The 17038-nt window shown below is 36.0% G+C and overlaps 2 protein-coding genes across 2 annotated transcripts; one reads left to right on the top strand and one right to left on the bottom strand.

Annotated features, from left to right (window-relative positions):
* Positions 1-228: 228 nt before the first annotated feature.
* LOC104234300 (uncharacterized) lies at positions 229-7800 on the top strand. The gene is made up of 3 exons (XM_009787834.2): positions 229-712; positions 2402-3743; positions 6287-7800. Exons 1-3 carry the CDS (start codon positions 340-342, stop codon positions 7446-7448), a joined length of 2877 nt encoding a protein of 958 aa, XP_009786136.1. The 5' UTR covers positions 229-339; the 3' UTR covers positions 7449-7800.
* A 5802-nt stretch (positions 7801-13602) lies between these two features.
* Positions 13603-16567, bottom strand: LOC104234301 (probable mediator of RNA polymerase II transcription subunit 26c). The gene is made up of 9 exons (XM_009787836.2): positions 15906-16567; positions 15764-15832; positions 15586-15668; positions 15361-15434; positions 15176-15237; positions 15000-15033; positions 14760-14890; positions 14011-14101; positions 13603-13873 (listed from the first exon to the last, which is right to left on the bottom strand). Exons 1-9 carry the CDS (start codon positions 16308-16310, stop codon positions 13764-13766), a joined length of 1059 nt encoding a protein of 352 aa, XP_009786138.1. The 5' UTR covers positions 16311-16567; the 3' UTR covers positions 13603-13763.
* Positions 16568-17038: the final 471 nt, after the last annotated feature.

The raw sequence follows: 17038 nt of genomic DNA, 5'->3' as shown, positions 1-17038 counted from the left end.
TACTTGCAATGAAGGATTATAACTTGGTATTTACGTTTCCATTATTCCCCTTCATGTAACATTTAAACAAAATAATTTTCTCTTTCTTTACTTATATTTTTATTTTTACGGAAAAAACATGATTGCCCATTTTTCTTTTTCTTTTTTTCTTATATCACGTGACGTCCACGTGTAGGGATTTAGGAAGGGTTTTAGCTCATTTCTCCTACTTTCCCAAAAACCCTTCACTTCAATAAACCGACTTTTGCAGAGGTTTTTCACTTTCTCTCATGGCATACATCAACCTGAAATGAACAATCATCATCATCATCATCATCCAAAACTCCAAAATTCTCCAAAATGAAACCCCTTGTCCCAAGACCCATTACAATATCTCTCTTCACTAACACGGTTACTACAGCAAAACCCTGCTTTCAAATAGCCCATTTCAGTACCAATTTCCAAAACCAAGTCCAATCCTCGTACCCGTCTCGGCGCCACGAAGAGGAAAGCCGTAATGTGAAGGTATCAGTGTGGTGGGATTTCGAGAACTGCTCTCCTCCAGCTGGTGTTAACGTTTTCAAGATTGCACAGTGTGTTACTGCGGCTATTAGGGCTAATGGGATAAAGGGTCCCATTCAAATTACTGCTTTTGGTGATGTAATGCAGCTTTCTAGGGTCAATCAAGAAGCTCTTTCTTCTACTGGGATTAATCTTGCTCATATTCCTCATGGTAAAGTTTTCTTTTTTATATTTATTTTTCGGTTCTTGAAATGTTAAGTTTGAATTGTTTTGGTAGCATGTGGTTTTAGATAATTTTTAGCCATGACCTTGTTTCTGAATTGATGCATTATTATCATGCAATGGGAAAATATTGAAGGTTCTTCGCCCAAGTGGCCCGATGCTCAAGTACTATGAGTTTGGATGTGTCAAGTAAGGTACTGTTGCGCGTTTAGACTACATAATTATGGATAATTAAAAATGACATGGCCTTAGGCACACATACGAGGAAGCATTTCCTAGAGAAATCATAAATAGATTAATAAAAGCCATCATGAAATCTCAGGAAACTGCTGGAACTTACTACTGTAACTGAAGAATGTTGAGCTGCTTTCATACTACTTGGCAGTTGGCATTTTCTATGCGCATGACCATGTTACCATTATACTATTTAAAATATCAGTTGGTGGTGCATGTTTTCTCTACATATCAATTATAGTCCGTGCCAGAATAGCTATAAGCTGATAATTGATTTTTCCCTTGATAGTGTCTATTCCTTTTTTGACTTTGTAATATCTTCTTTCAGTACAGACTACAGATTGAGATTTTCAGTCTGTCGTTTAGGTTTTCTGATCTTTTATGGAGGCTTTCTTACAAAAAATCTTGAGTGGTGACTGTTTATTTGCCCGAAGCATGATTTTTGAAGAAAAATGCGGCTTTAATTGAGAAAGAATCAACAAATGCTTATCATTTTCATCTTTCTAAGATGTATGTCAGTATTTAGCCTGTGATAATATGGCTTCGCTGGGTTTCAAATTATGTGTTCAATGTAATTGCGATGTTGAAACACTTTATGGCGTTGAAGTGTTTCCCTTTTTTCTGATATCTGGTGTTATGGATTATTGGAAAGCAAAATTTTTGTCTCTCCTCCTTTTTGAATTTCTTTATAAAGGTTTAGTGCAAGCTGAAGATGGTTATCCCTATTCCTCCATAGGCTTTTGTTTAATTGTTGTGAATGGCATAATTTGTGCATAGCTCGGATAGGACAAAGGAGAAAGCGAAAACACATCTTCTCAATCTGATATTCCATGTTTATGAGATTCCTCTTTGTCTGTTATACAGTTGAAGGTGAATTAAAACCAGAAAATTGCATCATGGAATTCAACCTTTTCAATTTTTGTTCACTAAGCTGGAAGAAAGTACCTGTTTTGTATTCCTTTAATTCATGGTACTGCATTGGGAGCTTAAGTTCCATACTTCACTCAATTGCAATGGGTTGTTTTTGCTGAAGTTCTATGAACAATTAAGTTGTAACATCTTACATAATTGTAGTAGTAATCTTCGCCGAGTTTGACCAAATTTTAAAATCTTTGATAAGTTTTCCGCAGCTGATTATGACCCTTGATTATCAACTCCATGAACCTGTTTCACTCCGGAATTTTGGGATTTCAGCAAAATGGGGCCAGAGGGTTTTATGTCGCTGATGCTGGTTTTTGTGTAATAATTTTTTTCTTGACATCATTTTTCCCCTTGTAATTTAACTACTTTTTTTATTTGATTCTTAAATTCATATGTTGTCCTCATAAGGGAAATTAAAAAAGATCCTAATGAGTAGTTGTCAGGCCTATGAGTAGCGTGTAATTTGACCTTCATTTCCTTGATCGCTACTGTTTTACCAATCATTTTGTTATGTTGATTTCAGGTGGAAAGAACAGTGCTGACAGGTCCCTCCTTGTTGATCTGATGTATTGGGTTTCTCAAAATCCTCCACCGGCACACCTCTTCTTGATTTCAGGTGACAGGGATTTTGCTGGAATATTACACAGGCTGAGAATGAACAACTACAACATTTTGCTAGCCAGTCCAGAAAGTGCTCCTAGTGTTCTTTGCAGTGCAGCTAGTATCATGTGGCAATGGAACGCGTTATTGAAGGGGGAAAACCTTATAGGAAAGCATTTTAATCAGCCGCCAGATGGTCCTTATGGTTCTTGGTATGGTCACTACAAGGCGGCTCTTGAAGACCCTTTTGCAGTTACAGAACAACCCGCAAATCCTCGCTCGGAGGAATTGTCCGAAGCTGTTGCAGATTCTAAATGTCGGCCCATTCCGAGGTCAATAGTGAGGCATATCCGCAATATTTTGAATTCATATCCCAAAGGAGTTTCTATTACAGAACTTCGTGGAGAACTAACGAAAAGCAATTTGAGTATAGACAAAGATTTTTACGGTCATAAGAAGTTCTCTCGTTTTCTTTTAGCCATGCCAAATATTCTAAAGGTCCAGTTTGGAAGCGATGGAAAATATCTTGTGCGGAGTGTCAACCCTAAAGTTCCTGAACAAATTGACAATTCAGGCAAAAGTGCAGAGCCTGAAACTAATGGAGAGGCAGAGTTTGCTAGTACTCCTATTTTGAATGGCGAGACAGGCAGTTGTATGGAGGGCAAGGATGAAAAGTCACCTCAGTCCTCTGAACAGAAAGTGAAGGCATCTCCAAGAAAATTCCCGGGACTGCAGAGAGTACAGAAGGTATCAACTGAAGTTCAGCAGCCCCCACCTGAGAATGTGGTCGCTAAAGCAAGTGAGGGTCAATTGCAAACTGCAGAGCATGATTCTGCACCTGAAATGGGCTTTCTAAAAAGGTTCTGGAATATGTGGTTTGGGAACAAGGAGTATGCTCCTAGGGATAATATCTCAAATGAGTCAAAAAGTGCAGAAAGAGATGTAGAATTAAAAAGTCATGCTGAGCAATCAGAGGGTCCCCCTTCTTTTGCTCCTGGTAATAACACCCGTATTAAAGATAAAGCCCCTATGCATCCAGAGGATGCAACGGAGAAGCCTAGTCAAGAGTCCAGCCTTTTTAACCAGATTAAGAACTGGTCTAGATCTTGGAGAAGTTCAAAGCTCTCGGATGAATCAGGCTTAGAATCCCATAAAGAATTCAAGCAGACAGAGGAATTGTTCTCAAAGGAATCCTTTTGGAGCGAAGTGGGATCGTTCTTAGTTACAAGCCATGGTTCAGTGCTTGTCTTGCAATCAAGAACTAGGTAAACCTTCTAACAGGCTTTCTATGTTTATATTTATGGTCTATCTGGCATCAATTTGCTTCATAATTCTGCTAGCTTTTCTCTTTTTTGCTACAGATTATGCCTCTGTTTGTCTATGTAGATAACATTTAAGTTTGATCCATTTGTGTTGTACAAGATACTGTTTCCTTTGGATTGAAGGTATACAAGTTCTATATATAATAAATTAGGATGAACCCCTTGACATAGATCGGGGAGTTGTTTAATTGTGTTTTATTGCGACCATGTGTTGAGTTGCATTTCGCTGCTTTATTTCCTCTTTTGAGATGTACTAATATGTTGGTAATCAATATCTTTTGTGGTCTCTTTGTATGCTCAGTTGCATTTATCTCCTTTTTTTCTTGTAATGGGATAAAATTAACATGTTAGTAGTTAATTTCTTTTATAGTCTCCTTATATGTTATATAAGCAGGTCCTAGGATATGTGAAGGACAAAAAAACAAATTAGACAAGAAAGCACACCAAAACACATGATTTTAAGTCAAGGCAGTTGTCCAGCTTCAGTAGTGAATTATGTCGACTTCTTTTTTTAATTAACCGTTGGTGTCCAGGCCAGCTTGCGCGCTTCCACCAGCACAGGTACTGGGTAACTTTGTCAAGGCTTGGACCAATGGGATTTGCATTTTTGCCTCCACTAAGTTTTTGAACCTGAAACCTCATGGTTCTCAACCCACTTCATTAACCACTACGCCACACCCTTGGGTGCAATTGAGAATTTTGAGTTAAAAGCACCGAAGTATTTGAAAGTTCTTTGGAAGCTGCAATTCCTTTTTCTCCCGTGCTGGATGTCTTGGTTATATTCTTCAACATATATTAACCCCCCTTTGGTATGGATAATTATTTGGTTAATTTTTGGTTTTCAATTTGTTTTTCCATTTGTCTAGTAAAAATGTGGAGCTTGTTTTTCCTTTGGTAATGAATGATCATCTGGTTAATTTGTTTGTTTCAATTTGCCTTTCTTTTTCTTTACCTGGTGAAAATGTGGAGGCTAAGAAATATATAGAGAGAGAGTTCAATTAATAATACTTCAAGATCCTGGCATGGGTTAAACACAAATCAATTTTGGATTTGCCAAATTTGTTGCAGTTACTTGGTTGGATCTTGCCCGTCAAATCAAGTCACCTCTTCTGCACATGGACTAAAGCGAAAGAATCCTGCATGGCCGCATATTAGGATGTTTACCATACATAAATCCAACCCCAGCCTGAAAAGGCCTAGCCCATCCCCCCTGGATAAGAGGAGAAATTACTGCGTTTGAGATAGATGTAACTTGTAAGAACCGTTTGACCACTTGAGGAGTCAGGCATGTAACTGACTCTTTGGGGAGCATGGAGAGGCGTACTTCAATTCGATGAGAGATTGAAGCGATTCGCTGATGTGGCTAGAAGAGTAATGCGCTGCTGAGCACACTGACCTTAAAATGTGACGGGTTATTTTTTTTTTTGAGAAGGAATGTGACAGGTCTTTAGATAGTCATCCAGAGCATGGCAAGGAAATATTTAGGAATACAGTGGTTGGTCCTATAGGTATAAATAGTTTCTTTAAGCATAAAACGAGACAACACAGTTAAATAGTTTCTTTAGGCACAAAACGAGACATCCATGAATCACAACACATTTAACTCCTCTCATTTTCTTTTAACTTGTTAATTCAAGTTTATTTCATGCAGCTTAAGCAATATTCTCTTTGAACACTAAGCATCTACTATCTTTTCTTCATGGGATTTCACCTTTAACTTTGTACCCCCCACAATCTAGCCCTACAAAACAACTACATTTTTGACTTCCAATACTAGGACCTTCCGTCAACTACATTTTGGCTCAGAATTTCACCCACAACTATAGGAATTGTTACGCAGCTAATAACAATAATACAGGGGTGTTCATACAAGAATGACCTACTTTACTGGTAATTTTGCTTCAGGTACTCTTATACAGAGATTTGCTAATACATGTATTCTTATTTCACATCTAATTCAGCAAACAAATGCATAGGTTCTTAAGTGAATAACCAGTATTAGTAATGCAGAGTTTTATACCGGAAACAGAACTGTGTATTTGTTATGCTGATTTTGCTTGAGAAATGTAGAGCTATATGTTGGAAAGCAACACTGGATTAGCTATACTAAATGTAATGCAAAAAAAGTTTGGCAAAATCACCTCTTGGAACTTTTTTTCCCATGTATTTATTTGTGATGTCAGTTTTTACATATGTCGAGTTGTTCAGGTTGGTAATACCTAGTATACAGTGCCAAGTATTCTACCCACTTTCTTGTGTCTGGATTTGAAGTTGAGTGTTTTATTCAGGATGTTTAGTACAAGTACCGCCTTCATGCGGCTTGAGTTTTTCGAATGTTTTACCACCTATCCACCAAGAATGTGGTTTCCTTGAGCTTATAGTGTACTTTTTATGCTTGAACTCAAGCTACATTTCTCTGAATCTGACGCACATTATATCTTTATCTGTAATGGCTTCTGATCTTGTGCTACTATGGTTTTCTTCAGGGCCCAGATGGCACAGAACCTCCAACAAGAAGGTCCTTCATCTCTGAATTCTCTTAGTGAAGGTGATGCTGTTCGGCTGGTTGACTTGTTAATCTCAGATAAGAAATGGGTGGAGGAATGTCTTTCCCGAACTTTCCCTTACAAACTCTATCAGCCAGTTGTCAAAGCTTCATTGAACAATTATTCTTCCACTTCGAATGGGTTGAGTTCTATGTTTAGGCATACGAGGGATGCATCTAATTTGCAAAGCGCACAAAAACTTGATGGCGAGAAAAGACACCAAAATCCCCCTCACACAGGAGTTTCTCGGCCTGTTGCTCAGGGCACTTGTTTTGGTAAGTCCAGAAATGAGGTACTTATGGATTGTCAGAAGCTGGTGGATGACATTGTAAAGCAATATCCGGAAGGATACAACATGGGATCTTTCCGGTCTCTATTTCTTGAAAGGTATGGATATTCACTGGATGTAAATAAGCTTGGCTACGCAAAGTTAGCTAATCTACTTCAGATAATGCCTGGGATAAAAATAGAGTCTACTTATATTCTTCCCACTACTAAAGTCCCGAAAAGTCCTGGTCTAAAAACAGATGAGCCGTCTGATCAAGAAAGTGATTTCAGTGGTACAGAAGGCAATTTAGATAGTGAATCATCGAGTTTGCCTGGGAAAGATAATGAGTTTGATTCTACTTGGGAGGAACTAGGTCCAGTGTCTAAGGTAGGCCGTTCCAAGAATGAAATAAAAATGGGGTCTGATGGAAAAGCCAAAGATGGATCAAGTGAACAAATACATGGCAACTATGAAGCCCCATCGGATCTTGATTTCTCTGATTCAGATGAAGAGAACTCATCTTCCGCTAAATCAGAAAATGGGAAGTCGAAAGTGAAGGAGGAAGATAGCTCATTGTTACAGATTCTTGATTCATGGTATGGTAGAACGGATGGGTCAGCAAATGTTGATGGCATGGTAGAATCTTCAACCGATGGTTCAAAATCAGATACTTCAATATCAGCTGACAAAATGGAAAATTCTGCCACTGGGAGAAGGCAGAAGACTTATTCATTTGTAACTGACCAACCTGTGGATACTAAGGATAAGTTGATTGATGGTATATTGGGTAGCTTAAAGAAGTCAGGTGAGAGGTCGACTGAGTCGAGGGTGTAGGTCTGATGGTTGAGAAGAGCATCCTGTATGTGGCTTCTTTATATCAATTTCTAGGATAGGTGTTTAGCAAGTAGCACACAAATTGTGCAACATAATGCCAAATTTTTGCTATTTATCTATGATTATAGTAGGTTAGTATATCGGAGAATTTTAGGGGGGAGAAGTTTCTATTATTTATCTACTCCTATGTACTATGTTTAGTGGGTCGGTAAAAGGTGATATCACTATTGGAATCACATATTTGGTAGTGTTGGATTCTTATGTTGCCAACACAAGTACACAACACCTTTAAGGAGTTGTTTGGTTGGAGGAATTGATAATTTCAATATAAAATCTCGCCTGAATTAGCACTTTGGTTGGTTAGAGAGATTAGGAAATACAACTATTGCAACATTTGTTGGCCGTATAAGTTATAAGGACTAACTCATGTCTTGTAAACACTTGGTGTATAAGTACTGGCATTGTCAAATGTGTAAGATTTGACGAGCTTATAGCTTATTCACACACCTCAGCGCCATATCCAATTAACAGTAAAATGAGGAGCCTCTCTTCCAATGTTTGTACTTCATATATAGAAGAGATCAAAATTTTCCTCCCAAATTCATTGTGCCATCAATCGGTCTATAGCATTGACAATTTTCTGGTAAGGGTTAACAATCCATGTTCATCAAGTAAATAATATACACAAATACGGAGCTAATAAACACTAGTACTTGGGGAAAAATAATAAATTTCTGCAACAGAAATGTGATGAAAAATGGATAATTCTTCAACATCAACTTCAAATATTGAAAGCACTAGCTGACTGAATGTATCCACTTTATACTCTCGCTGCTCTGAGTTTGGGAGCTACATTATTACGCTAGCCTAAATCGTCAATCATGTCCAAAATGGAGAAGGGGAGCATATCTAGTAAAAATTGCATGGGCGCCTTATTTGGTCACCATTTTTTAATTTATACTCGTTTTATTTTTCCGTTTGCATCCGTACCCATTTTTTGCTAAAAGCATTTTAAAAAGACGATTTTGCCCTTCTTCAATAAAAGACTATTGACAAAATTGTAGACTGCAGGACAAACTTCAACATGTTTTGGTATGAAGTTTTAGCAAATAAACTAAATAACTTCAGCATGCATTAGAAACAATTCATTAGAAAATTACATACTGCAGGAAAAAAATTTAAGCATGTTTAGGCTGAAGTTTTAGCAAATGAACTAAAAAACTTCAGCTTGTTTAGACTGAAGTTTCGGATAAAACTCAGGACAAAACTATAGGTTGCGTTACAAAACTTCAGCATGTTTTGGTATGGAATTTTAGCAAATGAACTAAATAATTTCAGCATGCATTAGCAAAAACTCTTTAGAAAATTACATACTACAAGGCAAAAACTTAAGCATATTTAGTCTGAAGTTTTAGCAAATGAACTAAAAAACTTAAGCATGTTTAGTATGAAGTTTTAGCAAACGAACTAAATAACTTCAGCATGTTAGTTTGAAGTTTTAGCAAATGAACTAAATAACTTCAGCATGCATTAACAAAAACTCATTAGAAAATTACATACTGCAAGACAAAAACTTAAGCATGTTTAGTCTAAAGTTTTAGCAAATGAACTAAAAAACTTAAGCATGTTTAGTCTGAAGTTTTAGCAAATATACTAAATAACTTCAGCATATTTAGACTGAAGTTTCGGATAAAACTCATGACAAACTAATAGACTGCAAGATAAATAACTTCAGCATGCATTAGCATGAAGTTTTAGCTTCAATGTGAAACAACTTCATGCTATATTAGCATGAAGTTTTAGCTTTAACATGAAACAACTTCATGCTACATTAGCATGAATTTTTAGCTTCAACGTGAAACAACTTCATGCAAGTGTGATTCTGAAGATAAACCTGGACAAGTTTCTGATTTTTTTGATAAAGCTTCTGAGAGGAGAGGAAGAGATCTTTTTTACATGAATGAGGTTGCAGATCACGCCATTAATGTGTGATGTTAGAGGGGTGTAATTGTCATATTATTACGGAGGTCATCTAGCTACCAAATCAATAATTTTTAAAAATCGGGTACAGGTTAAAAGATTGTACAAATAAGGTACGACTGCAAATCCCCCGCATATCTTGTCATATAGTCGTCCGGCTTGATCACATATGGAGTGCATAAGCCCATCCTTCATTTCATGTTGGGAAAATTAGGTACAAAGTTTTTTGAGCAAATATCATTTATAGCCACACGGGCCAAACCTATAACATTCAGTAGCCCAAAATTACAATACGCATTTTATAGCCCAAAAGTAATTTTAGTGGCTAGCCCAAAAGTACTGCTCTCTCTTCGTCCTCCTCCGCCATTTCTTGGAATTACGCCGTTCCACTAGTTTGACTAATTTGCTTAACCACAACAACTACATATCCTTTCTAACGTGAGTTCACTATCCACACACTTGTTTAGATAAAAGGTTCAAATTCTACTAGTAACATAGCATTTTCTTCCGCTTTATCCTCCCAAAAAAATTATTCCTAAAATTGATTTTGTTCAAAATAAAACTTTGCTGCAACACTACTTCATTTTATAACATATAATTGAATGGAAAACATGTTAAAAATTGCCTTAACTTTTTCCTCCAACAGAAATACATTTGCCGTTACTCATTCGTATCATAGTTACCCTTACCTTGGCAAACGAAATTCTCATTGATTTTACAATTACATAAGTAAGCTAACACATAAATGACACATATAACTTGTACTACTCGCTATGCAGTTTAAAAAAAAAATAAGTTTTAGACAAACGATTAAACAAAATATACTGAAAGGAGAATAAATGATGGTGAAAAATGGCTGAAAACATTCACTATATAATTTATATACAATAGACTGTCACTATACAAAACATATACAAAAATAAACTGTCATTATATAAAAAATATACTAAATAGAATGTCACTAACAAAATATATACAAAATAGACTGTCACTATACAAAAATATACTAAATAGTCTGTCACTATACAATTTATATACAATAGACTATCACTATACAAAATACATACTAAATAGACTCTTACTATACAAAAAATATACAAAATAGACTGTCACTATAGAAAAATAGACTGCCAATATACAAAAAATATACAAAACAGACTGTCACTATATAAAAAATATACAAAATAGATATTTCGGGCTATTAGATGCAATAAGTTTGGGCCGAAGGGCCATTTTGTGTTAGTAGAAAAAAACATGTGCTATTAAAATTTTGAGGGGCTATAGAGGATAGTTTTCTCAAGTTTTTTACACAAAAAAAGGCCCAACCACTATTGGACCTCAAGAAATGAGAGGGAGCAACTTTTGGACTGCTGTGTGGGTCCACTTATTCTCCTATTGTTGCATAGACCATTTTACTTGCTTTCGTATGACAAGTGCATTTACTGGGGAAGTGCACAGTTAGCCACTAATAACACATGTATTTACTTTTAAGTCATTGTTTAAAATGTCTTTAGTCTTTACCCACTGCTTTAATAAACTATACCTGCCCGGACAAAACACCCTTCTGCTCATAAAGTTCAGGACCAAATGTCCTTAACTTTTGAACTTGCAATTCTAAATTCAGGATTTCAGGACTACATGTCTTTAACTTTTGAACTTGGAACTCGAAGTTCAGGACCACCTGTCCTTAAGTTCTGTGCTTGTAACTCTAAGTTAAGGACTACTTGTCCTTAACTTTTGAACTTGTAAGTCTAAGTTCAGGACCTATTGTCCTTAACTTTTGAGCTTGTTAGTCTAAGTTCAGGACCTATTGTCCTTAACTTTTGGGCTTTGTAGCCTAAGTTCAGGACCTATTGTCCTTAACTTTTGAGCTTGTTAGTCTAAGTTCAGGACTTCAGGACTTATTGTCCTTAACTTTTGAACTTGTAACTGTAAGTTCAGGACCAAGTGTCCTTAACTTTTGAACTTGTAATTCTAAGTTCAGGACCAAGTGTCCTTAGTTTTTGAAATTGGAACTCGAAGTTAAGGACCAATGTTTGAGGAGTAGGCCTTGTATTTTCCTTTGACTCAATCTCCCATTCTCCATTAACCACATACTCTGGCATAGCTTTTCTGAGATCATAAAAAGGAGTCACTTTTCAACGACAAAGACAAAGCAAAATATATAGGAAGAAGACGATAAAGAAAAAGAAAGAAAATGGAGGTTGGGAATGGAAGAAGAATATGCAGAGAGAATTACCCAAAAAGAATATGCAGAGAGAATAGCCCAGAAATTGAATCTGAAAATGGCGTAAAAATTGCACGGGGCGCCCTATTTGGTCGCCCCCATTTAACCTATACTCATTTTTTTAAAAACTTTTAATTTGTACCCACTTTTTAAATAACTTCAGCCCCCTTTCTCCTCCTCCTTCTCCCAGTGATCTCCATATCTCTCCGGAACTTAACATTGATGTAACAATATCTCTTCTTCTGTGGCTTCACTCAATTCCTCAGAAGCCATCTTACTATACATTTTAGTAGCATTATTGTACTAATATTTACTGAACTATCAGCATATGAAGAAAATTAAACATTATATTTGTCATCCCACAACGATATGAAAGCAGTGAAAAACCTCATATGTCAACAGTTGGATACCGAAGATAATATGCTTCCACTTAATGATATGAGCTCAAACGTATGGGCAATATTTTAAATAATTAAGCAATAATGTTGAAAGTAAATTGAATAGAGAAATGAACAAACCCTGACCCTGTATTACATTGAGTAAGAATAGCTTCATTCCAGATAAGAAATTGTATAAACCAAGAGTGGAGATGAAGGCCTTTCCAACTGAGGTTCAGAATAAATCAATGAAGCCATCTCCATACTTAGAATATGAAATTTGAAAGGTCAATCTTCCTCCCCAAAAATAGAAAACTTCAGCTCTAGAGCTGAAGTTCGACAGTTACAAAACAAAAACTCGTCAGTTACAAAAACAAAACTTCAGCTCTAGAGCTGAAGTTCGCCAATTACAAAAACAAAAACTTCAGCTCTAGAGCTGAAGTTCGCGAGTTACAAAACAAAAACTTTAGCTTTAGAGCTGAAGTTCGCCAGTTACAAAACAAAAACTTCAGCTCTAGAGCTGAACTTCAGGCCCGGCTACTAGAATGCTGAAGTTTTGCGTGATTGTCTTTGCTACTTCAGCCCCATATGCTGAAGTTATGCAAAAAAGCGGGTACATTTGCAATTTTTTTTACAAAGTGGGTACAAATTAAAACGTGACACAAAAAGTGGGTATAGATGCAAATGCCCCGAAAATGGCGTATCTATCCAACCTGTGATACCACTGTATTTCCGTTTGGGAAGGAAAGGGTAACAACGTCCTTTCATATTAATTTTAATAAACTAGTGGCTACTTTTGCTTAGCATTAAAAATACTGGATAAAAAGTAAATACCACTTTAAATAGTGGTACCCCGTACAATTTTTACGCATTTACTCGTGAAGCTAACAAGGATTTTGATACTCCCACTATAAGCGCTGATTCAACGTTGTAGACTTGTAATAGAGTCAAGATTGTGTTTAGGCCTTTAGAGCTACAACTCTAACTGCAAAAAAGCTACATCAGATTCTTTTTTCCAAATAAATGTACTTGATGAAGATCAGTACCTTTTCCAATCTAATTTCCTACTTGATGTTCTCTAAACAAGGAGTAATTGGACTAACTTAATTAGCTAAATTGAAATAAACTTGTCATTTTTTATAATAAAATGTTGGTTATAGCTTAGAAACACCAATACAAGGTTATTTTGTATTTAACATATTTAGCTTGTATATAAAAAATCTTCTCTTTTTTTTCTCTAGATTCCATTCTCTAGTCAACCGATACTAGACAAATTGAGATGAAGTAGAGAAGACAATTTTATCTGCACTTACCAACAAAAGGAATACCGGAAATAGGAGGAGTTATTTTTTAAAAAAAGGGAGGAAAACCGGTTTTGCTTTTCATTCTTTTCCATTTCTTTTGATGCAGAATTTTTGCCCATAATTTTCAAAACCAAACTTGAGTAAATTTTAAAAATTCCAAGTGCTTTTTTTTCTTCTGGGAAGTGCAAATGAGATGATCCTTGTTTCCAAAAAGTTGACATCCAACAAATGCTTTTGATTATATACCAAAAAGTAGAAAGAAGTACTAAATAAAACGCTTATGGTTTTTGATTGGAAAGGAAAATGTAGTAACAGGGATGAACCGTTGGGTAAAGTCCCGTGATCACAAATGCTGAGTTTTAAGACCAGATGCGTGCAAACAATAGAGAAGTATATTATTGTACACACAAACGGGCTTCTGACAAAATCAGCGATGATGCCTGCCCTGAAAGCCGCCTTTATTCTTGGCAAAGAAGCCGTTCTTTGGTTTTGGAATCTCATGAATATCCATCACCTGTATTGTCCTTTGCTTTTTAGCTTCACAAAGCAAAACAATACACCAACAAACAAAGCCCAGTCAATAATCCAAAAAGAGCAACAAACCATGAAAGGAATAGTAGTAGTTTTGCTATTGCTAATAATACAGCAATATATTCTAAAATCCAAAACCAGACCATTTTGAGCTTCTTGGTAATTCTCCTGAAGCCGCCTTCTTGCTGAATTTAGCTTTTCAAGATCTATGGCTGATTCCCTTGGAGGAGGTCTCTGCAAACACCAAGATAAACACAATCATATGTTGGGTTTTCCCTAAGAACAGAGACCGTTTCCAACATAAAACACGACAGCCTGCTGTTACTCTTTAAAATTATCTTAATCTGAAACTTTACAGCAAATATGTACGATTTGTTATGCTGTCTTGCACCTCACCAGCAATAACCAATATGGCTGCATTGCATTTCTCTATTAGTCTAGGGGAAGTTAATAGTTAGCTCCCCCAGATACAACTAAATCACCCAGTAACAGAGACCAAGTTAGTTATATTCCGATCACACCAGTTGGTCATCAAGCAATAGATGCTGTAGCAAATAAGTACTACAAGTTAAACACCGTATATGATGTGAAAAAAGATGCAAGTGAACTTGAATGATGTGACAGTAGTCAACTATAGACAAATTGGACCTACTACCATTATTATATGTTAAGTAGTTGGGCTAACTACACCAACTTATCCTTAGTCAAATACTGAAAGAGCTTCAAGGTTAAAGAAGCATGCACTATATTCTGACATTGAAGCGGGACGCAACCCATTCATCTCATCATTAATCGACATACTTAACTAGCACTAACTCCACATAATTTATCAAGAGACACAGTTGTAGTAAACCATAAAAGAGTAAAAGAGTAAAAGAGTTGAGCATAATACACTTGGGGGAGGAGCAGAAGTAGGTTTAGGAGCAGACTGCAGTGGTCTAGTTGGGGTTACATTCCGCAGGGGAACAGGTTTTGGCTTGTGCTCTGATTCGGAATTATTCCTGTCCGAACTTGAACTCCCATCTAAAACGAAAACGATTGGTCAAAGCTGATGAAATGCATATCAAATGCAACTTTTTAAGCAAAAAGGCCATATTGACAAGTTAGAATCAGATTCCATTATGATACTTACTTCGAGGATTCGGTGAGTATGTGAAGTCAGGAACCTGTAAAAAATCATTAAAAAAAGAAATAAATTCAAACTGCCAAACTTAGAATCTGCAACAAATGGTCCTCCTATCTTACACTCTTTCTTTCCTTGTACAACTGAAAAAACAGACTGGACATCAGTGAATTCCTTAAACTTACCTGATGATGACCATTCAGTTGATTTTTCTGTACATTCTGTTGGGGCGAGTCTCCATCAGCAGCTGCCCCCATTACCATTAACAAACTAATTCATCAGTACCTTCATCATCTATCTATTGTGTTCCTTTTGGTGAAAGAAAAAACACAAAGGAGAAACTAAATCGGTTTTTTGTGGATGATATTACCAATAAGATTTGAAGACCCATGTTGTTCAGGCTGGTTTAGCCTAACCCAATCATCAACAGTTTCTTTCCATTTTCTGCCATAGACAACAAAAAAAAAATCAAATCAAACGCAAAAATCTCACAATAATGAAAAGAAACGGGATCACAAAAGCTTGCAGCTGTAACTAATCTTCAACTACTTGAATCCAAAAAAATTCATACAACAAAATTCATGAAAATTCAAACCTCACAAGCATCTTCACCAATCTCCTAACTTCATTTGATGGATGCTTCCTCAGTCGATTCACATGCCTTCCGATATCAGTTTCCTAACCAAAATTTCATTCCAAACAATATCTTCAATGTAACAAACAACAACTAAAAGCAAAAGTAAACAAATAGTTAAAAAAATAAAAAAACTCACCTTGAGAGCTTGGAATGTAATATCCATATCTGCTAGACTTTGAAGCAAGTCAATCACATCCTCATCCGACTGATTAATAATAAGTGAAATTAATAAAATTACTCATTAGAAAAAAATAAAAAAGAATTACTGTAAACTATACCAGTTGTGGATCTTCAAGTTGTTCTTTGATAGTTAGAATTCGAGTTTGTTCATCATCATCAAATAATCCTCCATATGGATCTACATCTTCTTCCTCGTCATCATTCTTATTATCATTACTGGTATTGTTGTTCCGATGATTTGACTCCGGTGTTATTGGACTCTTATTCATCACCGTCTCCACATTTCTAGTAACTGTCTGGCCATTATCTAAGCTGTACTGACCGTTAACGACGTCGTTACAGCTCCGGCAGCGCGTAGAATACAGCTTCTCGACGATTCCGTCACGGCGATGTTTCAATTCATCGCCGCAGTCAACCGATGCAACCGAAATCGCCGCGTCGATCATCGTCCACACATCTACCTTTGATTCCGATAAAACCAATCGGAATTCGTCCAAATCCATGCGAAAAATTACCGAGGAAAATTTGTAAAAAAATTGGAAAAAGATATACTGGAATTACATCAGCAGATCTATGGATGATGATGGAAGATTGGAATAAAACGACGACGTATTGAGAAGCATTTTATTAGATCTGATTTTTGAGATTTTAGATGATTTTTACGAGTCTTCTTCGGAACCAGACAGAGAATAGCAAATGAGGGGAGTGGGTGGGTGGGTGATGGGAAGGGGGAGAAGAATGTGAAGGATATTTTTGGAATAATGATTTTGATTCTTCTTTTTGGCTTTTGTTTTAGTCTTTGTTTATTCATTAATTTAAATTTAATTTATAATCTACCATTGTTGTGACAGGAATTGGGTTCGAATCCTAGGAATTGAGATTTTTTTTAATGAGTCTTATGCGGCAAAAATACTTAATTAGTAATATTCTCATTTGTTTCGATATTTTTTTTTATTGTTATAGAGAAATATTGTTATATAGGATATGCATATTATAACATAACACAAAAATCGATTTCGAGAAAAGTTTAGCTTTTATAATGAATGTATATTTCGGTATCGAGTTAGAAACTAAACATAATTATTATTTATATTTTTTAGATTGGTTGTAATAATTAGTAGGATTGTTTAATAGTAATTAGTATGATTTTGTGGACCTAAATTTTTGTAGACTCTTGAAGTATAAAATTGAGGTCTGCAAATTTACAACTTCTCGTTTGTTTGTATGTGAC

Source organism: Nicotiana sylvestris, chromosome 5, assembly GCF_000393655.2.
Source record: "Nicotiana sylvestris chromosome 5, ASM39365v2, whole genome shotgun sequence".
Taxonomy (NCBI): domain Eukaryota; kingdom Viridiplantae; phylum Streptophyta; class Magnoliopsida; order Solanales; family Solanaceae; genus Nicotiana; species Nicotiana sylvestris.
This window is presented reverse-complemented; position numbering and strand designations above follow the sequence as displayed.

Coding starts and splice junctions, on each gene's coding strand:
- LOC104234300 (XM_009787834.2), top strand. CDS start 340: ATGAAACCCCTTGTCCCAAGACCCATTACAATATCTCTCTTCACTAAC. Junction 713..2,401: donor TCTTGCTCATATTCCTCATG/GTAAAGTTTTCT, acceptor TGTTGATTTCAG/GTGGAAAGAACAGTGCTGAC. Junction 3,744..6,286: donor GTCTTGCAATCAAGAACTAG/GTAAACCTTCTA, acceptor GGTTTTCTTCAG/GGCCCAGATGGCACAGAACC.
- LOC104234301 (XM_009787836.2), bottom strand. CDS start 16,310: ATGGATTTGGACGAATTCCGATTGGTTTTATCGGAATCAAAGGTAGAT. Junction 15,669..15,763: donor TTACATTCCAAGCTCTCAAG/GTGAGTTTTTTT, acceptor AATTTTGGTTAG/GAAACTGATATCGGAAGGCA. Junction 14,102..14,759: donor CTTCTGCTCCTCCCCCAAGT/GTATTATGCTCA, acceptor TGGTGTTTGCAG/AGACCTCCTCCAAGGGAATC.